General features: G+C 36.0%; 2 protein-coding genes and 1 long non-coding RNA gene across 3 annotated transcripts; 2 read left to right on the forward strand and 1 right to left on the reverse strand.

Annotated features, from left to right (window-relative positions):
- Window positions 1–957: 957 nt before the first annotated feature.
- On the forward strand, window positions 958–5,556 carry LOC141648672 (uncharacterized). Its single transcript, XM_074457396.1, has 5 exons — window positions 958–981; window positions 3,286–3,438; window positions 4,706–4,825; window positions 5,282–5,329; window positions 5,433–5,556. The coding sequence occupies exons 1-5, from the start codon at window positions 958–960 to the stop codon at window positions 5,496–5,498; spliced, it is 411 nt and encodes a 136-aa protein (XP_074313497.1). The 3' UTR covers window positions 5,499–5,556.
- A 620-nt stretch (window positions 5,557–6,176) lies between these two features.
- On the forward strand, window positions 6,177–6,947 carry LOC141647213 (uncharacterized). The gene is made up of 2 exons (XR_012545688.1): window positions 6,177–6,521; window positions 6,654–6,947. It is a non-coding gene; the product is annotated as an uncharacterized LOC141647213 (long non-coding RNA).
- Window positions 6,948–14,618: 7,671 nt separating this feature from the next.
- On the reverse strand, window positions 14,619–18,266 carry LOC141647214 (uncharacterized protein At2g34160-like). Its single transcript, XM_074455325.1, has 5 exons — window positions 18,011–18,266; window positions 17,174–17,222; window positions 15,728–15,790; window positions 15,565–15,629; window positions 14,619–15,177 (listed from the first exon to the last, which is right to left on the reverse strand). Exons 1-5 carry the CDS (start codon window positions 18,131–18,133, stop codon window positions 14,989–14,991), a joined length of 489 nt encoding a protein of 162 aa, XP_074311426.1. The 5' UTR covers window positions 18,134–18,266; the 3' UTR covers window positions 14,619–14,988.
- Between the last annotated feature and the right edge of the window lie 7,105 nt (window positions 18,267–25,371).

Genomic DNA, 25,371 nt, shown 5'->3' on the forward strand with positions numbered 1-25,371 from the left:
TGCCCCATCAATAATATTTATAATAAATGTTACTAATTTTAATAATAATACCAATAATAATTATAACAACAACAAGAAGAATAATATTAACATTAATAACATTATTATTCATTTTAACAACAACAATAATAATACCAATAATAATTATAACAACAACAACAATAATATTAACATTAATAACATTATTATTCATAATAATAATAATAATAGTAATTAAAATAAATAAATTATTATTAACATTATATTAACAATATTATTAATTATAATAATAATAATAAAGAATAAAGAATAATAAAATTAAAACAAATAGTATTATTGATAACAAAATTAATAATAACTATTAAATTTAAGATGAGTAAAGCTGAAATGAGCGGAACGTAATGGTGCTGAGCTGAACTGGACTGAATGGAGCTGAGCTGAGCTGGACTGAACTGAATTGAGCTGAACTGAACTGAACTGAATGGAGCTGAACTGAACTGAACTGAACTGAGCTGAACTGAACTGAATAGAGCTGAGCTGAACTGAAGTGGGCTGAAAATAAGCCAGAAAGAACAGGGCCTAGGTCCAGGTTCAAATCCCCTTACTTCCATTGTAATACAACTGAACATTAGGTTATGTCTAAATCTACTGATTTAGACGGATATACGTGAATATGCCCTTATATTCGAATCCCCCTCCCTCTATTATTGTAATGTGATTAAGTACATGATTCATTAAACAAACAAAAAATCATCGTACTTTTAATTTCAAGAGAATACCTAAAATTTTAAACGTTGAATATAAATTCTTTTTGATGTAAATTTTACGTTTTAAAATTATGGGAATGGATTAATTTTCGAATGAAAATTGATGAAGTTATTAGAATCAAGGATCGGTCATTTACTTGAAAATTTATAAAAACTGATTGAGTTTTTAAGTTGAGATTTAGTCAAAATTGACATTGAAAGCACAGAAAAGATGAAGACGGTGAATTATGCGCAGGTGACAGATAGCACGTTATGGGTTAGGTCGGTGGGAGTTCAGTGAATAAGTTCATTTTTAGTTCGCAAATTCTTGTTTCAGACGGATCTTTTGGAAAACAAGTTACCATAAGCTGTAACACTAGCTGAAACATTATGGTTACGATGGTCACAAAACCCCGTCTTATTGTTTCGGACCAAAATGGTCGTCTGAAGAGAGACCAACTCTTTTTCGTTTGAGGTGACGTGTGGATCGTGGACCAATTGTAATCACAATTGGTGGTAGTGTGGTACTATCCGCTCGTGGAAGTGAAAGATGTAACACTACAGACTTTATTAAGCTAAGTACTCGACCGAGTAGAGCCTACTCGGCCGAGTAGTGCTAAGTGTATGTTCTGTTTGGCTTCTGCCGAGGAATACTCGGCCGAGTAAGATGAATACTCGACCGAGTAGAGGATACTCGGCCGAGTATACATCATACTCGACCGAGTATCCGGTCTGACGAGTATTAATTCAGCGGTTGATGGGAGTGTTTTTAGAGATTATAAAATTTGAGAAATCAGTTTCTAAAACACGGTTTGTAAACCTAATCAAAACCTACGACGCTCTAATCATTCCCAATCTCTCCTCTGTGTATGTATGGACAATCTTAGCAACCGCATTCAATCATTCATCCTTTCGTCGGTAAGTCTTTATTCCCCATGCTTGTTGATGATTGTCCTAGGGTTTGTCTTTGATTATGAATTTGGGAGAAATGGGGTTTTGCATATAGTGTGTGCGTTATGTGATTGTTGATTATCATTGTTGTAGGTGACGATGTGGTAATTGTTATGCTTATTGTATGATTGATTGCAGCGTAAGAGGATTGCGAAAAGGTAGGGTTTCCCTACTCAGTTACTGTTAATTGATTTAAGACTGTAGTTATGTTGTATTTGTTGTTATCTGCCGATCATCGGATTATGGGTGTTGTGGTGACGGTGGTGATGTGATTGTGTGGTGACGGTTGTGGTGTTGAGACAATTTTGTGATCTTTGTGGTTTGTGTGATTGTGGTGGAGTCACTTGCGGGAGTGGCTTCACACCCTAGTTCGCCCTCCGTGGAACCCGCCACGGGAGGGGATGTGCACATTAAGGGACAGGGGATTGTTAGTCGCTCGTTGATGAGTGGACTAGGTGGGGATGGGTGCGGTCACCCACCGGCGGCGAGGATTACTTGTTGCGATGGGTAATCTGGCAGGGCTACACACTTCGGTGTGTAGTCGGTTCTTCGAGTGAGATCGATGATCATTTGGTGTTATTGTTTCTTTGTCTTATATTGATTGAGTGGTGCGACCCCGTTGTTGTTGTTTTGTAAAACTGCGGTGATCCATTCGGGGATGGTGAGCGGACTTGATGGTATTGCATTTGATGAGCTTGGGCGGTCATGGGAAGTCGTCATCACCAGTTGTAGTATCACAATCACGAGTCCTAGCTATGATTTTGTAATTGTCCTCGGTTGTATTCTTTGTATTGGTTTTGGTTTGGGTTTGTTTTGTTGTAAACATTAATACTTTACAAGACTTCTAATAAATGTGTTTGGGACGGACGCTTTTGATCTATACTAACCTCGGGCAACCGAGATGGTAATGACCTTTCATGCTTAGGTAGTCCTGGTAAGGTACCTTGGTATGAGGGGGTGTTACAAAGTGGTATCGAGCCGACGATTAGGCACCTAAAACTAATGAACTCAATGAACTTAGGGAGTCTAAATAAAATGAACCCGGGGAGAGTTGTTTGGAGCTACCGCAAAGACTTGGGAGACGTCCGAAGTCGCATTAAGGCCCTTACGATCTCAAGCCGGTCACATGGGGGAAACTGTTGTATGTTTGAGTTATGTGTGTTTGATATCTGTAGTTTGAATCTTGTGCATGGTTGGATTAAATGAGGAAAGAAGTGGAATATGGTAGTAGTTGAAAGATGTATCGACGATTTGTTGATGTTGAAACTTTGAGCATGGAATATGTTGGCATGTTAAGTGTTGGAACATGGTAACACTACTACAATTTTAAGCTAAGAGGACGCCCCTTAGAGTACGGTTGGGGATGGAACCGTCTTATATCCGACAATAAATTGGGCGCCATTAGTGATCACATACTTAGGACGGTTAATAAAGACACCCGTCCTCGTTGTAAAAGTAACAAGGACGGTTGGTCAATAAAACCGTCTTCTTATTAATATAGAAGACGGTTATTTACTGAACCGTCTTCTTATTTTTTAATGACTATCAAAATTCCCAAAATCCCCACTACGTCACTCCATCCCCTTTTATTCACACAATACAATCAAAGCCTCGATATACCCTACCATCACCGGCTAGCGGCTCTCGTTTCCAGGCCACCATCGCCTACCCCGACGCCACCACCATCGCGCCTCACAAACCACCACCACCATGTTATCCTTCATCATCGTTGATCTCTTCTTTCATCTCCTTATATATCGAGGTACTATGTGTCATATTCTTCATTTAGTACCCGATAATTCGTTTATTTAGTATAAATAGTTTTCGTAAACACCATAATTGAACAATCAAATCAATTGTGCATATCATATTCTTCATTTAATACCTAATAATTCATTTATATAACTTATTTTTGCTGTTTTAAATGGGTTTTTGATTAATAGGTTTCTGTCAAATTCTCCTAGTTTGATTGTGATTTGTGTTGCATTTAGTTTCATTAACTAGGTTTTTGGATGATCAGGGGACATAAAAGCTCACAAATTTCTGTGATTTTTTAGTTTAAGTTGGTTTTACTGAGTATATTTAGAACTAAGCGGACTTACTGAGTATACATAAAAGCATTGATGACTTCACTTGAATCAATTCTTCTTCATCTTTTCCTAATTTTAGCGATGTTAAGAGCTAAAACCACAATCAGGGTCTGAACTTTGCAATGTTTTAGCAAGGAGGACCTAGACTGTCGCTGTTTAGCATTTAGGAATTATACACTAATGCCGTTAAATCTGTACTTGTTAGAATTAATTGACACTTGAACGCCTAATGCACACTACTTTGAACATTTATTCAATGTGCTTAAATAGTGTAACAAATAGTAAATTTTGGATTATACTTCATCAAAATTACTAGTTATAATAAGGATATGACTATACTTTTGGGGGAAAATAATTATCGGACTTGATGGTAAAATGTCGCTTGATGGTAAATGTATCTTTACGCTTTACTCTTAAAGATGTACTTCCTTTGTCTCGATTATTGTTTACCTTTCGTTTTAGCACAAAGATCAAGGAGAAGGGAGGGGACTATTTATGGGGGTGTTATTACACAAGTGGATAATTGGTTATGTGGATGATCAAATTACGCTTCAAAAAAATTCCTAATATAAAAAGGAAAACAAATGAATGAGACACTCATAAATGGAATAGGTAAATAAATGACCGAGAGAAAGAGAGTGTATGAAAATAATTCGGATAAATATATGTTTATGCCTTACGGGAGTAATTTATTAATCCCTTCATTTGGAAGAGATTGTGTTTGGGTAAAAAATTAAGTAGAGCCAGGGATTGAATGAGCAATTGGTTCAAAACTTCAAGAATCATTGCACATATCTTTTGTAATTCAAATTTTTACTCTTACTTAGTTAAAATTTAAATTCTTTATAGATGATACTTGCAATTGGATGTTTCTCAGAGTACATGCAGAGTGTTTTGGGTATCGAGTTTCGCTTACAAGTACTCCTTTCTGTTTTGTAGAGACATTTGTATTCTTTGGGAGTAAAAATATCAAAACTACGGGATTCTGTGAAAAGCAAGCGTATTGAATATGAGTTGTTAAAACAAATGGAAACTCTATCGACAGTACTCGATGCTCAGGTGAGTCAACTACACCATATTTCACCTTTTGCTGCTGAATGTTAGTGTGTCGCAATATAAAAATTTAGCATGGTACGAATGTTATGTGGATGATACTTCACTTGTATAAATAGAAAATTGAAGTAACTGTTGCATTATTGTGATATTAACTGTCGGGGTTATTGTGGATGATACTGCAGTAGTACAAATAGTAATTAAATACCGAGTATGAGATTTGACATTCATTCTGGCTGGTGTTAAACTGTAGTTTATTGTCAAGGTTGTGTTGCATTCCTCTTATTATATGACTTTTTGTATGGCGTGTTGCATTTTTCTTTCCCCCTATGGATTGCAAGATGTTGCATTTGTCTGACTATTTTTTTGTGTACCAACTTTAATCCATTGACTTTCCATGAACTATTAAGTTGTTTTCATTGCAGCATACCGTTCATCTATACCACTTCCTCGCCATTGCAGGATGACTTGTATTTAGAGAGTTACATTAGCATCATTGGAGTTGATTTCGTGAGTGTCTATTATCCAAGTGTTTGAACACTGAGAGAACTTTTTCTGTTGCCTGCCAGCTTGATCTCGTATTCTTGTCTTAAATGTTGTAGAAAATTCGCAGGTGGAGCAAGAAGGAAAGACTATCAAACTTCAAATTGTAAGATTCTCTTCCATCTGTATTCTGTAATATCTTCCATAACGAGTGCTTCTTAACATGGCGTATTGATCTCACTCTAAACTAATGGAGTTTCAGAATCGCTGCGCTTCAAAGAGGGACATTGTTGGACAAGAGTGTTTCATGACAATCACAGGCAACCATTTGAAACCGCTAAGGTACTTGACGGAAATTTGGGTGCTTAATTTACACAATACGTGTAGGGATGAAAATTGATTGTTCTAAACTTTGTGGTCTATTTAGGATTTTGCTGATGATATACGCATAACTTTTATGGAGACCAGTGCTAACGATGCTACTAATGTATAAGAAGCTTTTATGGCCATGAGCGGTTCTATTAAAAACAGGTACACGATCATCATTTTCTTCAAAATTTTTGGTCATTTTCTTGAACGACTTTTTAATTGACTTGGTTACTTGTGAAAAACATACATTCAATTCTATAAATTTGATTAAAATATAACTCACATATATTCAACAAATGTGTAGAAATGATTGAAAAAGCGGAAGTATAAAAGTTGACTTACTCTGCTGTTTGGTCTGCTGTTTTACCTTGTCTGAGGGCCTACCCTCGATGGGAATGGTTAATAAGTGGCCAGGTTAACTAGGCTAACTATGATGGGCTGTAGAAAGGTCCAATGGTTCGATGAAGTAAAGTGTTCAGAATTTATTTTGTTTATTATTAGTAGTAAACTATTCAGCAATCTGTAACTATAACAGTTAAGTGTGAGTACTCTTGACTTATGGTCGCTGACTGATCACGAAGGTAGTACAATCAGAGGCAGCAATTTTGACAAGGTAGGTTAGGCAAGAGGATGTTGGAATTTTGACTTAGGTACGTGTTAGGTCATTGATTTGTTGGCAATGGGGATGATAGCTTCCGAACTCTTAACGGTCTATCACTCTAACATGACTTCATAGCCATATTCTTGTATTTAAAAGTTGCATGATTTTGCTTCTATCTTTTCTATTTTTGAAGGATTTAAATTTGGACAGAGGGCAAAAGGATCACTCTGTTTCTTTCCCATGACTTCAGTAAGCATTCAAAGAAAAATCCCCGTCTTTCCATTTCTTTATTTTGTTTCAATATTTACTTCATTTTATATAAATTACATGTGTTGGTATGTGAATAATTGTAATTGTATTTTTTGGTTACTTTGTATGTAGTTCATGATTAAAGCTCCAGAGACATGTTCGGTTGAGCAAATTGATGAGGTGCGAGAAGTTTAGGCTAAATATGCAATGGAGTTTAAGGCGCACGTATTTGATGGCAACGTCTAAAGTATTTTGGCTGAACGCTTGCATATTACCTAGATCGCGGATAGTTTGGTTTTGTTTGGTTGGGATTTAAAGTATAATTGTAAGATTAGTTGGATTTTTTGAAATGTAGCCGGATATAATATTTAAGCTATACGACTATTGTCGTATAGGGTATGAATGAAACGATTTCCTTTTCAAAAATCAGGTTGTGAAAGAGTATGGATGTTTGCCAATATTAGTGTAGGCTATATTCATAAATTCGTGCGAAATTGATTTCAAAAAAAAAAAGTGTAGAAGACGGTTCCTTGACAAAACGTCATGAAGTTGGCGTAAAAACTGTTCCTGCCTTGTAACCAAAACAAGACGGTTCTAACTTCCACCCGTCCTCTTAGAAAACATAAAGAAGACGGTTCATATGCACAACCGTCCTGCTTTTAAAAACTTAAGAGGACGGTTTGACTTTATGTTAACCGTCCTCGTAGGCAACGAGGACGGGTGAATTAAGGACGGTTTGTTTACAAAGTAAGGACGGTTTTGAACCATCCTCTTTATCTATTTTTGTAGTAGTGTAAAAGATGAAAAGTGAATTGTGAAATTGTATCTGGTTGATATTGAGCATGAAGAATGTGATCATGTTACCTGTTTAATACAATGTTGAGCATAAAGTATGGTAGTGGTACATGTGCATATGAATATGATGATTTTAATGCTTGATTGTTGGTAGAAGCATGTGATTAAGGTCATGCGTCTGTATATGTAAATGTGGTGTTTAATTTTAATGTGAATATGATAAATGTTCAACTATGTACTGGTTTTTAGAAGCATTGGGTCGTTATTGCTTGTTTTATGCATGTTAAAGTTGTTTTGAAAAGAAATTTTTGATTTGTATACAAATCGATTTTGGAAGGGTTGTCTTAAAACTGTCATAAGTCGAGTTCTAGAAATGATATTGCTGTAATTCCAAGTTGAGGTGATAGCTTGTCCTCTTACGATTCTAACGATAGGTCACACGCCCAAAATGACCAAGTAACGAGTGAGATATGACTGTTTTACGAAAACTGGACGGTCTTGAGAATCTGCGATACTCGACCGAGTAGTCCCTACTCGGCCGAGTGTCTTTTGTACTCGACCGAGTGTTCCATATTCGGCCGAGTAATCTCTCCGTGATAATACTTGTTTAGCGTCGGAGTCCGAACTCGGCCGAGTAGTCTCATACTCGACCGAGTAAGGTCCACTCGGCCGAGTATTCCCAATACTCGACCGAGTAATCCTTCTGCGACAATTGAGTTTGCTTCTGGAGTCGAAAACTCGACCGAGTAATATAGTTACTCGACCGAGTACTTTGTACTCGACCTAGTATGTTCTGTACTCGACCGAGTACCTCATTGGGCGGCCACTTTGAGTCGGTGGCTATGTTCTTACTTTTATTTTGAGCCGGTGGCTATGTTTTTACATTGTTTGAGTCATAGGGTATATACACATGTATGTTTTGAGTTTTAACGCATTCTCTTATATGTGAGACGGTCTTGATACGTAAGTTACCAAATACTATGATAGGGGGAATGCCGGCTTATGAGGGACATGTGTTGGATAAGGAAGACATGTGAGAGATAGTGGAAAAAAAGAAAAAAAAAAAGAAGAATGTGAGCTAATTGAGGCAAAGAGCATGTTTTGTGAGATATGATGAGTGATATAGTCGGTGTGTTGAGTAGTATAAAAGTAAGTGTATATGGACAAAGGTGATGTAAGTGTAAAGAAGCATGAGAATGAAAGATTGAGATATGGGACAAGAATAGTGGCATATTTGGATGTGTAAGGATTTAGGGAGGAAGACAGCTAGGATAGAGTTGCTTAAGGATATATGTAATGGAAGGTTGTTGTAAGAAGATAGGAAAGAGAGGTATATAGTGAACTTAAAGGAAGTGATGTCGCGATGTGGATTTGTAGATAGTGGCTAAGCTTGGGAAGTTGGAATATTAAGGGGTGAGCCTAGTGTGTAATTCTATGGAAAATTAACGGTATGACATAAATTTTTGGTTTCCTAGAGATACGAAAGGGAGATACGACTAATGGAAGAGTAACCATTAGTGTGTAGACTTGATGTGACAAGGGTGAGTGAGAAGCAAGATGAGAGAGGATAAATGATAAGAAGAATGATAAGATATTGATATGAATTAATGGAATTAGAGTTGTGGAGCTATGGGAGAAATAAACAAATTACTTAAGAGTTAGGTAAGAAGTAATAAGGAGTTGAGTGGTTAATTGCTTTTGTCGAGTGTAAAAAGAAAAGAATGAGGGGAGTAAAACTAAGAAAATGTTCACCGAAGTTATGTGATATAAAGTAAGAAATAATCGTCGAGATGTATGATACTAGCATGAGGATTTGAGTTAATGGTTATATAGGAGTTTCAGAACAACATGATTAGTCAGGAGTTTCGAGGAACTAAGTAAAGTAAAAGTTGGGTAGAGAATTTGCACGATATGAAATCTTGGTGGGGAATCGGGTAATATGACAATTAAGCATAGTATTGGGAAGAATATTGAGGTAAATCTTGTTGATGGATTGGATGTTCTTTATTTGGGATGATAACCAAAGAGAGAAAACGGATTGTGATATTACGAAGTGTTAGTAAGAGAGTGATCACATGAAGGATGTTGGTGCCATCGTATTGTCACTAGTGGTTGAGGATGATGTTACTTTAGGGAAGTTAGTTGTTTTAATGAGGTTGATTTTGTGGGGGTAATTAATATGTTTGGTTGTGAGGGAGTATAAGATGTAGATATGTGAGGTATTCGCTCGAAGTTGGGTACTGATGTTATGGCTACAATTTTCGGAGGAGTGATAATTGTGGGTATGAGAGGATATGTTATGAAAGGCACCTGGGTTAAATCCGGATGAGAGGTATTCACTGTCAAGTGGTAACTTACGTAATCAGGATTGGCTATTTGGATGTGATTATGGGTCTTAGGAGTATGTAAATGTTTGTGTGAGGTTGTGACCTCACGAGATGCGGTATGGTGTGATAGTCATAAAGTTGTTATATGAATGTTTGTAATATATGTTGGATACGGTAACTTAATGGAATGATGATCAAAAAAAAAAAAAAATGATAGTTTGGGTGGTCCGACAAGACGGTTATACTTGCATGTGTATTCATGATATATGTTTAATCCATGAAAAGTATGGATGGTATGCATGAGATTCTTGTCTATTTATTCCGTATTATGTATGGTGTTGTGATCTGGTAAAGCAGTTTTGAGTAAGTTTGTTGTCCAAGATGTTATATTGAGTCAGTGTTTATGGGATTGTGTATGGCACGGTACTTATTTCATTTGTTGTGATGCGGGTATTTTCGCACCTTTGTGGTGCTATTTGTTGGTGGCAATGTTGCGATGTTGTCACCGGTTGTGGTGGAGTAGGTGAGATGACTATAATACGAGTTTTCGTAAGTGCATACCGGTTAAACATAGATTGTTGTTTTGTTTTTCTTTGTTCCTTGTGAGTTTTGGTTGAACATAAAGATCGTTGTTTTGTTTTGTTGATGTTTCTTACCGTTTCAGTTTGGGAATGAGGGTAGAGTATGATGTGAAAGAGAGTTGTATATGTTTTCGTTGTTGTCATGGTATAGTGATATTCTGTTGATGGGACACGGTTGTGAGAAGTTGTTCTGATAATTTTTATCTTGTTTTAAGATGAGGCATCGGTAGTCATAGTCATGGCAAGTGATTCGTGGAATATGTGTTGTAATGATCTGAAAGCGACAAGTGGTTCATAATCTTTTGTTGAGATAGTGAGTGCAGGATATTGGGAATTAGTGTCATGTTCGATTATGTATGAGTTTTGCGGTAATGAAAGAAAAGAACTTGAGGATCTAGTGTGAGTGTACGTAACAAGTGTGGAGTGTGAATTATGCTTTTGGTGATATGAGTTTTATATAGTTTATATAAAGATATATGTCATGTTGCGGTAATGTGGAAGAGTTGAAGTTTTGGGTTAAGTTAAGGATTTTGAGGTATAGGTTAGGGGGGTGTGACGAGTGAATTGAAGGATGAGAGTTGTTTAAGTAAGAGAGCCTAAGATATATGCATGGCGACTATTCGGATTATTATAAGTGGTTATCTTTGACATGTGGTGGTGATGAAGATAATGAGAGGTATAACGAAGGATCTAGTATTAGTGAGTTACGAGGACGTAACATTTATCTTAAGAGGAGTAGGATGCGATAAAAGAGATTTTGATGGTTGTGCATATGGTAGTATAATTGGAAGTAGAGTGTTGGTGTAGTATAAAGGACGGATATTTGTATTGATTTGATTAAAGGTCATGACCGTGCTTGTAGTAGTTCGATGTTTAGCAATGAGAGAATATTTCAACAGTGTTGACAGTTGTATGATAATGATTATGAGTCCGATAGTTTTGACAGTTGGAAGATGATGTTTATGTATTTGAGTAAACTTCGAGGACGAAGTTCGCTTTAAGGATGGTAGAATGTAACACTCCGTTTTGATGATTGATCTTCTTTTGTGGATTGAGTGCTCGAGTGTTATGGAAGTGAGACAAGGTTGGCAACGTTATATTGTGGTTATTCGATAATATTATGGAGTTAGTGTCGAGAGGCTATCTTTGTAGTTGGGATGATACCGTGAGTCATGTTGTGGAAGTAAGTGTTGTTGGTAGACTTAGTGTTAGGTGTCCATGTTTTATAGGTTGGGTTGGAACTTCGGGGACGAAGTTCTTTTTAAGGGGGAAGATTGTAACACTACGGATTTTATTAAGCTAAGTACTCGACCGAGTAGAGCCTACTCGGCCGAGTAGTGCTAAGTGTATGTTCTGTTTGGCTTCTGCCGAGGAATACTCGGCCGAGTAAGATGAATACTCGACCGAGTAGAGGATACTCGGCCGAGTATACATCATACTCGACCGAGTATCCGCCCGACGAGTATTAATTCAGCGGTTGATGGGAGTGTTTTTAGAGATTATAAAATTTGAGAAATCAGTTTCTAAAACACGGTTTGTAAACCTAATCAAAACCTACGACGCTCTAATCATTCCCAATCTCTCCTCTGTGTATGTATGGACAATCTTAGCAACCGCATTCAATCATTCATCCTTTCGTCGGTAAGTCTTTATTCCCCATGCTTGTTGATGATTGTCCTAGGGTTTGTCTTTGATTATGAATTTGGGGGAAATGGGGTTTTGCATATAGTGTGTGCGTTATGTGATTGTTGATTATCATTGTTGTAGGTGACGATGTGGTAATTGTTATGCTTATTGTATGATTGATTGCAGCGTAAGAGGATTGCGAAAAGGTAGGGTTTCCTACTCGATTCATCGTTAATTGATTTAAGACTGTAGTTATGTTGTATTTGTTGTTATCTGCTGATCATCGGATTATGGGTGTTGTGGTGACGGTGGTGATGTGATTGTGTGGTGACGGTTGTGGTGTTGAGACATTTTGTGATCAATTTGTGGTTTGTGTGATTGTGGTGGAGTCACTTGCGGGAGTGGCTTCACACCCTAGTTCGCCCTCCGTGGAACCCGCCACGGGAGGGGATGTGCACATTAAGGGACGGGGATTGTTAGTCGCTCGTTGATGAGCTGGACTAGGTGGGGATGGGCTGCGGTCACCCAACGCGGCGAGGATTACTTGTTGCGATGGGTAATCTGGCGGGGCTATACACTTCGGTGTGTAGTCGATTCTCGAGTGAGATCGATGATCACTGGTGTTATTGTTTCTTTGTCTTATATTGATTGAGTGGTACCGACCCGTTGTTGTTGTTTTGTAAAACTGCGGTGATCCATTCGGGGATGGTGAGCAGACTTGACAGTATTGCATTTGATGAGCTTGGGCGGTCATGGGAAGTCGTCATCACCAGTTGTAGTATCACGATCCACGAGTCCTAGCTATGATTTTGTAATTGTCCTCAGTTGTATTCACTGTATTGGTTTTGGTTTGGGTTTGTTTTGTTGTAAACATTAATACTTTACAGTACTTCTAATAAATGTGTTTGGGACGGACGCTTTTGATCTATACTAACCTCGGGCAACCGAGATGGTAACAGCCTTTCATGCTTAGGTAGTCCTGGTAAGGTACCTTGGTATGAGGGGGTGTTACAAAAGATCCCACTTCGGTGGCCCTTGGGGCAACCCTTCTAACATAACAATCAACTTGTCTAATTGAAGACGGGCACTATCCGTCCGTCATCAGCTTGTGATGGATATAGTGTCCATCTTCAATGAGAATTTGTGCATCACAATAGAATTTCTCCGCCCGGAGAAGCGGATGTATGATGTTATGCTACTTTTCTATAGTGGCTATCGTTTCTAAATCACATGAATTAAAAATCCTAAAAATTACAAAATAATGGTGTTGTTTGGTTGCCAAAAGCTGAAAAAATGTGGGCTTCGAAAATTCTAAATAAATTACCAATTTCTACATAATGGAAGTCAAAATTTGCTTACCAAGCTACCTTTCCCTAATGAATTGGCGATACATGCGAATTCATCCATTCCCACGCGACTAAAAAAACACTTCATATAAAATCCCATGAATTTGATAAGGGATTATATTTCACGTGGTTTGACATTTACTAGGTATTGATTCCTCATGCAACTAAACAACCACTATGAAAATGGGCAATGAACTTTGATTATCTCTCTGTTTTCCTTTCAATTCTTTATATTGCCAAGTGAAATTCATAATCATTGCCCTTTTCTAAGGGTGAATACAATTTTTAAATTCTAAACCCTCCCCTACTTTTCCTAACACAATATGCCCATTTGATTGTTATATCAAGATTATTTATTTGATCCTGTTATAGAAGATTATGTTTTGTTTTGAACTAAAACTTTCTGAATATAATTAAAATGCATTGATCAATTTATACTTATTCAACTGAACGGAATTTATAAGATTTGATACTGAACAAAACTCATTTAACGTGAATAAAGAAATTAATTACCTAAACTAGATTATTGACTTATTAATTTGAACTAAACAAATCGTCTTTTCTAGTTGGATTAGTTCATGAAAAATGTTCAAACAAGTATCCTTGGACCCTTAATATCCCTGCTCTCTCAATTGTTGTGTAACACACGACCCAAATCTTGGGTTAGGTTCGGTTATTCGTGGTAACTCACCAAACAGTGTACATGACCCACATATCAATACGAGTTCATTTCTAGCGTATTTTAGCCTCACTCATGCAATCATGCGTATCTTAGGAACCTTCTCAAAATGTCACTCATCTTATGATTACTCCCCAACAAGCATGCTTAACTATAGAGTTCTATATTATCATAGGCTTTTCGAAAAGAAACTTCATTTTGTTTATATGGGTAAGTAGTATTTTCAATTCCTTTTAAACATTAGTCATTTAAGTTTATCATCAATTAACCTCTTCAATGCATTATCCTACCTGAAGAACCTATTCAGTTTACGTAGGGATAAGTGTATAACATGTTACTTGTATACTTTATTTTGTACCAGTTATATATATGTTCTTAACCTTAGGATAGTACTCTCAAAGAAGAAACAGAACTAATCAAATATAGATTATTCTTTTTGTGTAAAGTGGGTCATTAAGACGGATTTGATATTGACGAATTTTAAACTCAGGTTATGAGTATTACTCTTTTTAATTTATCGGCTAATCTGGTCGATATTTGCATAAATATGGAATATTATATGGCAAGGAAAAACGAGGTGGTCACACTTAAAAGGAACTCTTGAGGTCAGGGGTTCGATCTCTGCCAATGGGAATGGAGCAAACGCTTTGGCCAGCCGTTTACCTCTTCGTGAGAGCACGCGCGGCGAGGAGATTATCCACTGTTGTTGACGGTGGACACCCCAGTTTACACCAAAAAAACACTTAAAAGGAACTCTACATATTATTTTCAACCATTACTCCATTATTAGTCATGAAATACACAACTTACTTACAAACTACTCCCAAAATAATGGGATAAGACATAATACAAATACAAAGGTTAAAAACAAGATAATAAATACAAGCAGAATTTCACATAATAATAAGCAACTAAATATATATATGGCCAATTAGATAAGTCTAACTACAAAATTCTATTTTTGTAAATAGCCTCATCTATAGAAATGTGCATATATAGATTTAACGACTGTACCATATGAATCTTTTTATGATAATATATAAACCTTTGCTAATTAGGATAAAGCTGGCTAAAAAAATGTATGACCTAGAGTAAAGGTTGATAAATTAGTAGTCAATGGGTTTGGTTTTGTTCTTCCTTCTTCTCATCGAGCACGGGCTTGTCCTCGTTCGTCTTGTTAGCGTTAACATTGTTGTTGTTGTTGTTGTTGTTGTTGTTGTTGTTGCCATTATCGTGTTTTTTTGTGGGACTAAGAGTCATCAAAGAGTCAAATTTTTCCGTCTTTTCTAATACAATTTCAATCTGGAACACAAGATGTGAAATATGTTGTTAGTCATCAAAAGATATAGCAACCTAACTTATCAAAATCAACAATATATGTTCTTGTGAAAAAATATTTCTTTCTTGGTCGCGGACTTCACATATAAACTTAACAACCAAGAAGATTCCCTACTTTAAAGCAAGTCTCGTTCTTGATATTAGTATTTTCAATAGATTTTAAATTGATGTACCTATCTTTGTCTTGTCACTAAAAAGTCATTCAATCATTTAAATTTTCAAGAAAACGTCTCACTTTTTAATATAATGAGTGATCTTGTATACATAACACTTCACTTTAAACCAAAGTTATGAGTGACATGTAAAATTGTTTTGTAGATTCCAGTAAAATCGAAAAAGATATATGTTTACCTTTGCTTTCTGCACCACTCGCCCCTTATTTTCATCGTTCATACCAATGGTAGATGTACAAACCTCTGTAACAAAGTGGATATTTGGAAATGGGTAAATGAAATATTAAAACAATAGTCCATGAAAAAAAAGTTTTTTAACACACAGTATGAGAGACAATTACTCTTCTCAAGTGCAAATCCATTGTTCTTCAGAATCTCAGCTATTGTGACGACAGTTGTAATTGCTGTATCACACATAATTCGAAGAAAATATTACAAACTCTAGAAATAAATAAATTACCTACTTGCCTAGTCCTATTATGTTATCAACGATTATCACAAATTTGATCTACCGTAAGACCGACTCTTTGTATACTTAAAAGTAATTATGTTATATATTGAAAAATAATTTCAATTTAAGTTTAGTTGTTGTGCGGAAGCGTGAAATATTACGTGTTGGGCCTCTGTTGTACCGCTGTCTACTGTCTATAATAGTAAGATATTGTCCGCTTTGGGCTAAGCCCTCACGTATTTACTCTTGAGCGACCATCATCTTTGACTCGAGCCGCCTTGACCTCTACGGAGAACTCCCCCACTCTACAACCCCAACTTTTTAGACATCCGCATCACCAAATCTTGATAACCTCCCCTTAAACGACACACCAAGTGTCTCACGGTGCTTGTGCTACACTTGCGTACCAAACTCCTCTGCATCCAATATACCCTGGACTGGGGCCTGAATCCACTGCCTCAGCGCGCCATACCGGACCGCCTTTGGACTTACCATGAACCGCTTTTGTTCCCTCCATTAAGCCTCAGCCCACCCCGCTTATCGCGAACATATTAGCTCTCCCTCGAGCTATAGGCGTTTCACGCCTTATAGTGTACGTCCACCTTCAAGTCTTGGCCTGATGAATCTCTGTGTCTAGCCCAAGTCGAACCTTGGGCTAGCTCTGATACCACTTGTTGTGCGGAAGCGTGAAATATCACGTGTTGGGCCTCTGCTGTACCGGTGTCCACTGTCTATAATACTACGATATTGTCCGCTTTGGGCCAAGCCCTCACGGATTTACTCTTGGACTCCTTCCCAAAAGGCTCGTACCGATGTGAGACATGAGTTTTGTTAAATCATGCAAATGGGCCTAGGCCTTACCCGAATGGAGGAGAGACGGACCACTTAACAACACAAGAGAGGTTCCATCCTAAAACCAATTGGCAATAGGAGGAGTAGCCCCATTGGTTATAAAGTGGTACAATCTCTCTTTCTTCTTCAATGTGGGACACTCACATGTGGGTTAATATTGGATTCTTCAGAAGTTTGCACCATAACATTAGTTATCATCATATTTAAGTTGGTTTTCAAATATAACTGATTTAGTTTTACGGTGTCTCGTACAAAAGGAAGTATGATAATCAAGAATTAAAAGACTGTATGGAGTTATGCACTTATTTTTATAAAACATTTTCATTAATGAATTATTCTAATTGATTTCGGTGTAAAGAGAGTCACAATATCACAACTCATGACTTTATCAATTAAGTTAGTTGACATCTGCTGGATTACTTTAAGTATTACAAGCCGACATTCGAAACATATTGTTGAGATCAGAAGACAGAATGTAACATACCCATTCCCAATGCTGAAAGTTCAACCTCATTATGTTGTTGAATGTATCTCTGCATCAAAATAACGTCACGCTAAATTAAAATCCTATGATCCATAATTTTCCTTATCATTTGTAGCCACCTTTTTATATATGTGCAATGAGCCAATGACAATGTCAATCTATACTTGTATATGGAAGCTAGGAATTTCATAAGAATAAACTTATGCGAATGGAAAAAAGGAATACACATCTGATATAGTACATCAGACCTAATATGTTACTGAGTATGCGTGTATTTTTTCTGAGTTTTTTTTTGTTTAAATTTATAATTTACATTTTAATTTTGTTGACGTCAAAACTCAAATTTTCCGAGCTTATATGTAATATTTTCGAGTTATATTGTAATTTTTTGAGCTTAATGTTTAAGTGAATGAATTCAAAAACATTATAATAGAACTCATAATCTTTAAAACAAAATTCAAAAATTTTATCATAAAACTCAAAAAACACACCATCCGATGTAGATGTATAATCTACTTACTGCATATGGATATATAACATATAATTATATAAATGAAATACAAATAACAACTTCAATTATGCATGGGTAAAAATTTGGAACATGGTATGTATTTCGTTCAATGACTTGTTTAAGGCAATTTTACAATCATGCATACTCATATTATTTCATGTAGTTACAAAATTCTCCTATACGTCTAATTTGATAAATAATGTGATTTTTCAATAAAACATTGTATAATCGGGTTATAAGAGATTCTTTTAAGATGCATAAGTTATTAAAAATTGTTCTACATCATATAACGGTCTTACAAAAGATTGAGACGATAGTTGGCTAACCTTTGCGAGATTGACATAGAAAAACAAAGGTTTTTTAGTATTAGAAACTTGAATTCTATTTTTCTTATGGTTAACGCTTGTCCCTTTAATAGGTGTTGCCAAAGCCACAACAGCTGATGCCATTTCAACTTGTTTTAATTAATTTGTTTTTATATCGTTTTGATGTATGACTATATTTTGAATTTGATCCTAAAAAACGGAAATTTTCTATTTGACAAATCCAATTGTTTATGAAAGCAAAAGAATAGGACATTTAGACTTTGTTAGATCATGTTATATATTCATTAAAGGATTGGTTTACAAAAAAATGCGGAATTATAAGCTTATTTTTTAGTAATTATGAACCACGTGTTTGGTTGAAGAAAATAATTAACACTGGATACATTTTGAGATATTTTAATAACTTTTTATGTAGTCCTTTTACATAATTATAAGACAAACCCAACTAACAAAAAAATGTAACTATATGAAATAAAGCGAAAATACAGAAAATGAAAAAGTTGTTATATAACTTTTTTCATAAATATTTGTATTAGCCGTCTCCACATAATAATTTGTTTTAACTTATAATGCTATTAGTGAAAGGGTTTCATGATGTAACTGTAAAGTTTTTTTTTATTAACCCGTAAATCTTATGTATCAGTAGATGATTAAGCTGTTTACGAAATGTTATACTTCATGTATTAAGATATATGGGTAAGTTTTAATCAATAATTAACATAAAGCCCGGATCTTTGAACAATATGATTATCACAAGAGTAAGATTAGAAAGCACCTACCTTGGTCCATGATGAGAAGCTAAGTGCAACAGCGGAAACGATTATTACTGAGATTGAGTTTCTCCCTCTTGACCCCTTTAGCACTTGGCAGTTCCTTTTGTGATGGAGGCGTAAGAACTTCTTTTTAATGGGTTGAGAGAGGACCAATCCCTAGAGCCTTCATTTATACATATTCACCATCAGAATATATTAGGAATTTACCTTATTTTATAACCAATAGAATATTATCTTTACATAAACTAGGCCATATAATATACCATACTTGAGCCAAAATAAAGTAATAACGATTACGGACTTATGAGCCGAACTTGTAACTCAAAAGTCCAACATTCTCCCACTTGGCTCAAACGTATATAATCTGATCTAGAATAACATAAGTGCGCAAAATATGAGATAACTTCATCATGATATTGATTACAACGTCAAATCAATTCAAGCATAAAGGCGGGTAAGGATCATAGCGGTTCTATGTCATTTTATCGACATAGTCCCTTCCATGTATCACATTACTAGCTTGACACTCAGAATGACACAATAATTAAGGCATTCATTAACGGTCCAACGATAATGTCTTGTCAAAGACAAATAATCTTGTTTACGTAAGCATTATGTATATATACCAATCATAAATAACAAGATTCAATAAGTCTCGTAAAAGAAACAAAAACAAGAAAAAAATCGAATGAGCTCAAAATGTCGATCACATAAAACATAACAACATCAAGGATGACATCCCATGATCCCCATTCTATCAACATGTTCAATAAATGCTTTAGCGGGTAATCCTTTAGTTAATGGATCTGCAACCATCAGCTTTGTGCTAATATGTTCGATCGACGCCCTTTGTTTTTGAACTTCTTCTTTAACGGCCAAGTATTTCAATTCCATATGCTTAGCACCCTTCGAATACTTGTCGTTTTTAGAGAAGAAAACAGCTGCAGAATTGTCACAATAAATTTTCAGCGGCTTAGATATAATGTCGACTATTCCAAGACCTGAAATAAAATTCTGCAACCATAAACCATGAACTGTAGCTTTAAAACATGCTACAAATTCAGCTTCCATGGTGGATGCAGCAATGACACTCTGCTTTGCACTTTTCCATGATATTGCTCCTCCAGCTAGAAGAAACAAATAGCTAAAAGTGGATTTTCTTGTATCCACACATCCAGCAAAGTCTGAATCGGAATATCCTATCACCTCGAGGAGATGATCAGACCGTTTATAAGTGAGCATATGATCTTTCATTCCTTCCGGATACTTTAATACCTTCTTTGCAGCTTTCCAGTGATCTACTCCTGGATTACTTTGATACCGTCCCAGCATTCCGATAGCAAAACTGATATCTGGTCTGGTACAAGTCTATGTATACATCAAGCTTCCAACTAAAGACGCATAAGGTATTTGTTCCATTTGATTACGTTCCAGTTCATTTTTTGGACATTGATTGAGACTAAATTTATCTCCCTTCTGAATTGGAACAGCACTTGCAAAGCACTTGTCCATCTTGAATCTCTCTAGAACTTTATTAATATACGCTTTCTGAGACATTCCCAACCATCCTTGTGATCTATCACGGAATATTTCTATTCCAATCACATAGGATGCCTCCCCATATCTTTCATTTCAAAGTTCTTAGATAGAAAATCTTTGGTTTGACGTAGTAAACCAAGATCATTAGTAGCTAGCAAGATATCGTCAACGTACAGGACCAGAATTATAAGCTTACTCCCACTGATTTTCAGATAAATGCATCAATCAATGATGTTTTCATTAAATCCAAAAGATGTGATGGTATCATTAAACTTAATATACCATTGTCGGGAAGCTTGTTTTAGCCCGTATATTGACTTCTTAAGTTTACACACCATATGTTCCTTACCATCAACCACAAAACCTTTAGGTTGATTTATAAAGACTTCTTCTTCTAAGTTTCCATTCAAAAAGTTTGTTTTCACATCCATTTGATGGAGCTCTAAATCATAATGAGCTACCATCGCCATAACAATCCTTAAAGAGTCCTTTTTAGATACAGGAGAAAAGGTCTCTTTATAGTCAACACCATCCTTCTGAGTAAAACCTTTGGCAACGAGTATAGCCTTGTACCTTTCGATATTGCCATTGGAGTCGCGTTTGGTCTTAAAGACCCACTTACACCCAACTCTCTTACAACCTTTAGGCAATTCAACAAGGTCCCAAACATCATTGTGATCCATTGATTTCAGCTCTTCTTTCACGGCGTCTAACCACTTAGAGGAATAATTACTTTCTATGGCTTGTGAAAATGAAACTGGGTCATTATCGATTCCTAAGTCAAATTCTGACTCATGTAAATAAACCTCATAACAATCAGGAATAGCAGATCTGCGTTCTCTTACTGATCTTCTTAATGCATTTTCCTGTGGTTCATTTATGTTAGGTTCATTTGCCACTTCATGGTTATGTAGTGTTTGGTCATTAATTTGTTGCTCTTGCAAAGCGTCACCATGATTAACATGTACATGTACAGGAGCAACAACTTGAGAAGAAGTCAAAGGCAAAGGTATTTGCACTCTTACTTCTTGCATTTCCACTTTACGTGGTTCCAAACTCCCACTCACCTCACCGGTTTCAATGAACCTAGCATTTCCAGTTTCAACAATTCGTGTACTGTGATTAGGACAATAAAATCTATACCCTTTAGATTTTTCAGGATAACCAATGAAAAAACCACTGATTGTTCTTGAGTCCAATTTCTTTTCATGTGGATTATAAATTCTTAATTCAGCAGGGCAACCCCAAACATGCAGGTGCCTTAAACTAGGTTTCCTACCCGTCCACAGTTCAAAAGGTGTCTTAGAAACTGCTTTACTAGGAACTCTGTTTAATAGATATGCAGAGGTCCTTAATGCATACATCCACAATGATTTAGGTAAAGATGAATTGCTTAACATACTCCTCACCATTTCCATTAAAGTACGATTACGCCTTTCTGCAACACCATTTTGTTGCGGTGTTCCTAGCATAGTGTATTGAGCACAAATGCCACGACTTTCGAGAAACTTAGCGAATGGACCAAGGCACTGTCCATTCTCATCATATTTCCTATAATATTCTCCACCTCTGTCAGATCGGACAATTTTCACCTTTCTGTCTAATTGTCGTTCTACTTCATTAACAAAAATCTCAAGCGTGTGAATAGATTGAGATTTTTCATTCAACAAATAGACATATACATACCGCGAAAAATCGTCAATATAGGTGATGAAATATTTTTCTTCACCAAATGATGGAACATCAAAAGGCCCACAAATGTCAGTGTGTATAATTTCAAGGAGTTGACAGCTGCTTGTGGCCGACTTCTTAAGTATGTGTTTTGTGTGCTTTCCTTTAATACACTCAACATAAATCCCAAGATCAGTAAAATCCAAATTTGGTAGGATTTCATTCTTTACTAATCTTTCAATTCTTTCTTTGGATATATGACCCAAACGCTTATGCCACAAGTAAGTTGATGATTTGTCAGACAAACCACGTTTAGTTCCAACGTTATGATGCAGGGTCAATACGGTCTCAGCAAAAAGATTATCAAGCTTTAATTTGTATAAACCATCACAAAGAATACCAGAACCAATTAAAGTGTTTTGCTTAAATAAACTGAAATATCCATTACCCAATTTGAAATAGTAACCTGACGTGTCAAGTTTTGATAAAGAAATTAAATTGCGAGAAATCGAAGGAACATAAAAAGTCTGAATAAGATCTAAATGATGTCCAGTATCTAAAAATAAACGATAAGTTCCAACAGCTTCAACTAGAGCTTTGACTCGATTTCCCATAAAGACGTACTTCTCATTTTGGCTTATGGTTTGGGTCGTAAGGAATCCCTGCATTGTATTAGAAACGTGAGTTGCACAACCAGAATCAATCCACCAAGTGTTATGAGGAACTTCAGCTAGATTAGATTCGAAACATACTAAAGCACTAGGCTTACCCTTTCTTTCGAACCATGCCTTGCGTTTCAGGCAATCTTTCTGATAGTGTCCAGTCTTAAGATAAAACCGACACGTATCCTTTCTTGGTTCTTTCTTATGGATCTGATCAGGTGTCTGGATGGGTGCTTGGATGGGCTTTGGCAGTCCTTGCTTTCCCTTTCCATTCTTCTTCCATGGTTTCTTTCCAGCTCCTTTATGACCTAGGAGATGGACTGAATGATCTTCTGTTTTCTTAAGCCTTGCTTCCTCTTGAATGAGCATGCTTTGTAATTCATGCACATTCCATTTATCCTTCAAGGTATTATAATGCACATGAAATGTGTCATACTGAGAAGGTAAGGAATTAAGGATAAACGTTACCAGAAAATTCTCATTCACTTCCATCCCCATAGTTTTCAATCTTGCTGCAATGTTTGTCATTTCGACAACTTGCTCATGCATAGTACGTGAACCATTAAATTTCATAGTGGTTAACGTACTCATTAGTGTCCCAGCAAGTGACTTATCAGCTGAGTCAGATTGAGAGCTTTCTTCTACAAATTTCATAAATTCCTTAGCACTTTCACTCTTTTTAAAGGTGGACTTGATGTTGCTCTCGACAGTCATTCGCATAAACATGAGGCTTAGTCTGTTAGATTTTTCCCAAGCTTTATGGAAAGATTTTTGCTCAGCGGTGCTGGTAGCAGTAAGGTCACCAGGCTTTTCACTTAAGAGTGCTAAATCAAGATCCAGTACACCAAGGTGAAACTGGACTTGTATTGACCATTCAGCAAAATTCAGCCCGTTAAATTTAATAACAGACGTGGCTTGCAAATGTAGAGAGACGGGAACATAGGCTGCAAATTTATGATATATGCTTACACATTAATAAGTTGTAATAAAAGATTCAAAACATAAATTTAAATTATATATTGAAGTTACCTTTGGGCAAAACTACAATATATACATATAAGTAGACATAAGAGATGCTTAATAAATTCACATAAGAGATACTGAGCGTAATTCATTATATACGTTTGTAATCTTTGGATGTACTAAACGTACCTAACTCATCACATCAATGTATCACGATTATTTTTATGTATTGTAAAAATAAATAATCAACCTTTGGGCGATCCGGAAATATTTTACAATCATAAATCTCAATTTACTCATGAATCAATAGGAAAATATCCTAATGTCATTTTAACGAGCATCTCATAAGCATGAGTAATTGAACTAATTTTTATTTGGTACCTATAAAAAACTTTCTGACTTGGCCACTTTGGTGACTAACAAATCAACATTATAAGGATATCATACTGGTAAATTAGAACCGAAACATAATTGAATCTACGTTATATTATTCATTCAGTTTCAACAAAATATTAACCCATTATATAATTTGCAGACAGAATAAAACTAGACACTAGTTATAGGAAACAAATCAGACATTAGGCATAGTATTACATGAAAATAGTAAACAACCATGACATCATCTTCTTCATGAAATATACCCACTTGATGACAAAATTTAGCAAAATACAATTAACAAGGTTGAGATTTCGGCTTGTCATGTGAAAAGTACACTCATCATCATAAGTAGTAATATAATAATCAAGCACTCTAATCCTAACAGCCGAACAAGACAAAAAAACTCCATTGATTTTCCATACATCTCAATGCAAATTCACTCTAGATTTGTATTACACATATTAATTAACAATCACATCATGTAATAATCTAGGTTAATAATAAATCATCAAGATATGGGTATGGATACTACGGAGATGAGGCGATGATTACGGATGAAAGATTTTTCAGATCTAAACAATAAAAGGTAACGATATTCATAATTGGAAAATCATAAGTTCAATAATCCAAGGCTCTGATACCACATGTAAGTTTTAATCAATAATTAACATAAAGCCCGGATCTTTGAGCAATATGATTATCACAAGAGTAAGATTAGAAAGCACCTACCTTGGTCCATGATGAGAAGCTAAGTGCAGCAGAGGAAACGATTATTACTGAGATTGAGTTTCTCCCACTTAACCCCTTTAGCACTTGACAGTTCCTTTTGTGATGGAGGCGTAAGAACTTCTTTTTAATGGGTTGAGAGAGGACCAATCCCTAGAGCCTTCATTTATACATATTCACCATCAGAATATATTAGAAATTTACCTTATTTTATAACCAATAGAATATTATCTTTACATAAACTAGGCCATATAATATACCATACTTGAGCCACAATAAAGTAATAACGATTACGGACTTATGAGCCGAACTTGTAACTCAAAAGTCCAACAATATGAAAATATTGACGCGCGGAGCCTCAACTTTCAATTGTTGATGCAACCTCAACTTTTAACTATTAGGGCTGACTTTGAATGAGGGTAATTATTACTGGAGTGAAGAGGGCTAAAATAAGAAGAAATAGGAGGAGATGAGTGGTTAGTAATGCTCAATTTCAGCTCCAAAATGCTTTTTGGCCTCTTTCTTCCTTGATTGTTTGACTTCTTTCTTACTTCATCCGGCTTGATGACTTTAGCTCCTATGCTCCGCCTTGTGCCCCGCTCTTGTCCTCCTAAGAAAGACTTAAAGTAGAAGGTAGAAGGACCTTAAA

This window comes from Silene latifolia, chromosome 3 (genome assembly GCF_048544455.1).
Source record: "Silene latifolia isolate original U9 population chromosome 3, ASM4854445v1, whole genome shotgun sequence".
In the NCBI taxonomy this organism is placed as follows: domain Eukaryota; kingdom Viridiplantae; phylum Streptophyta; class Magnoliopsida; order Caryophyllales; family Caryophyllaceae; genus Silene; species Silene latifolia.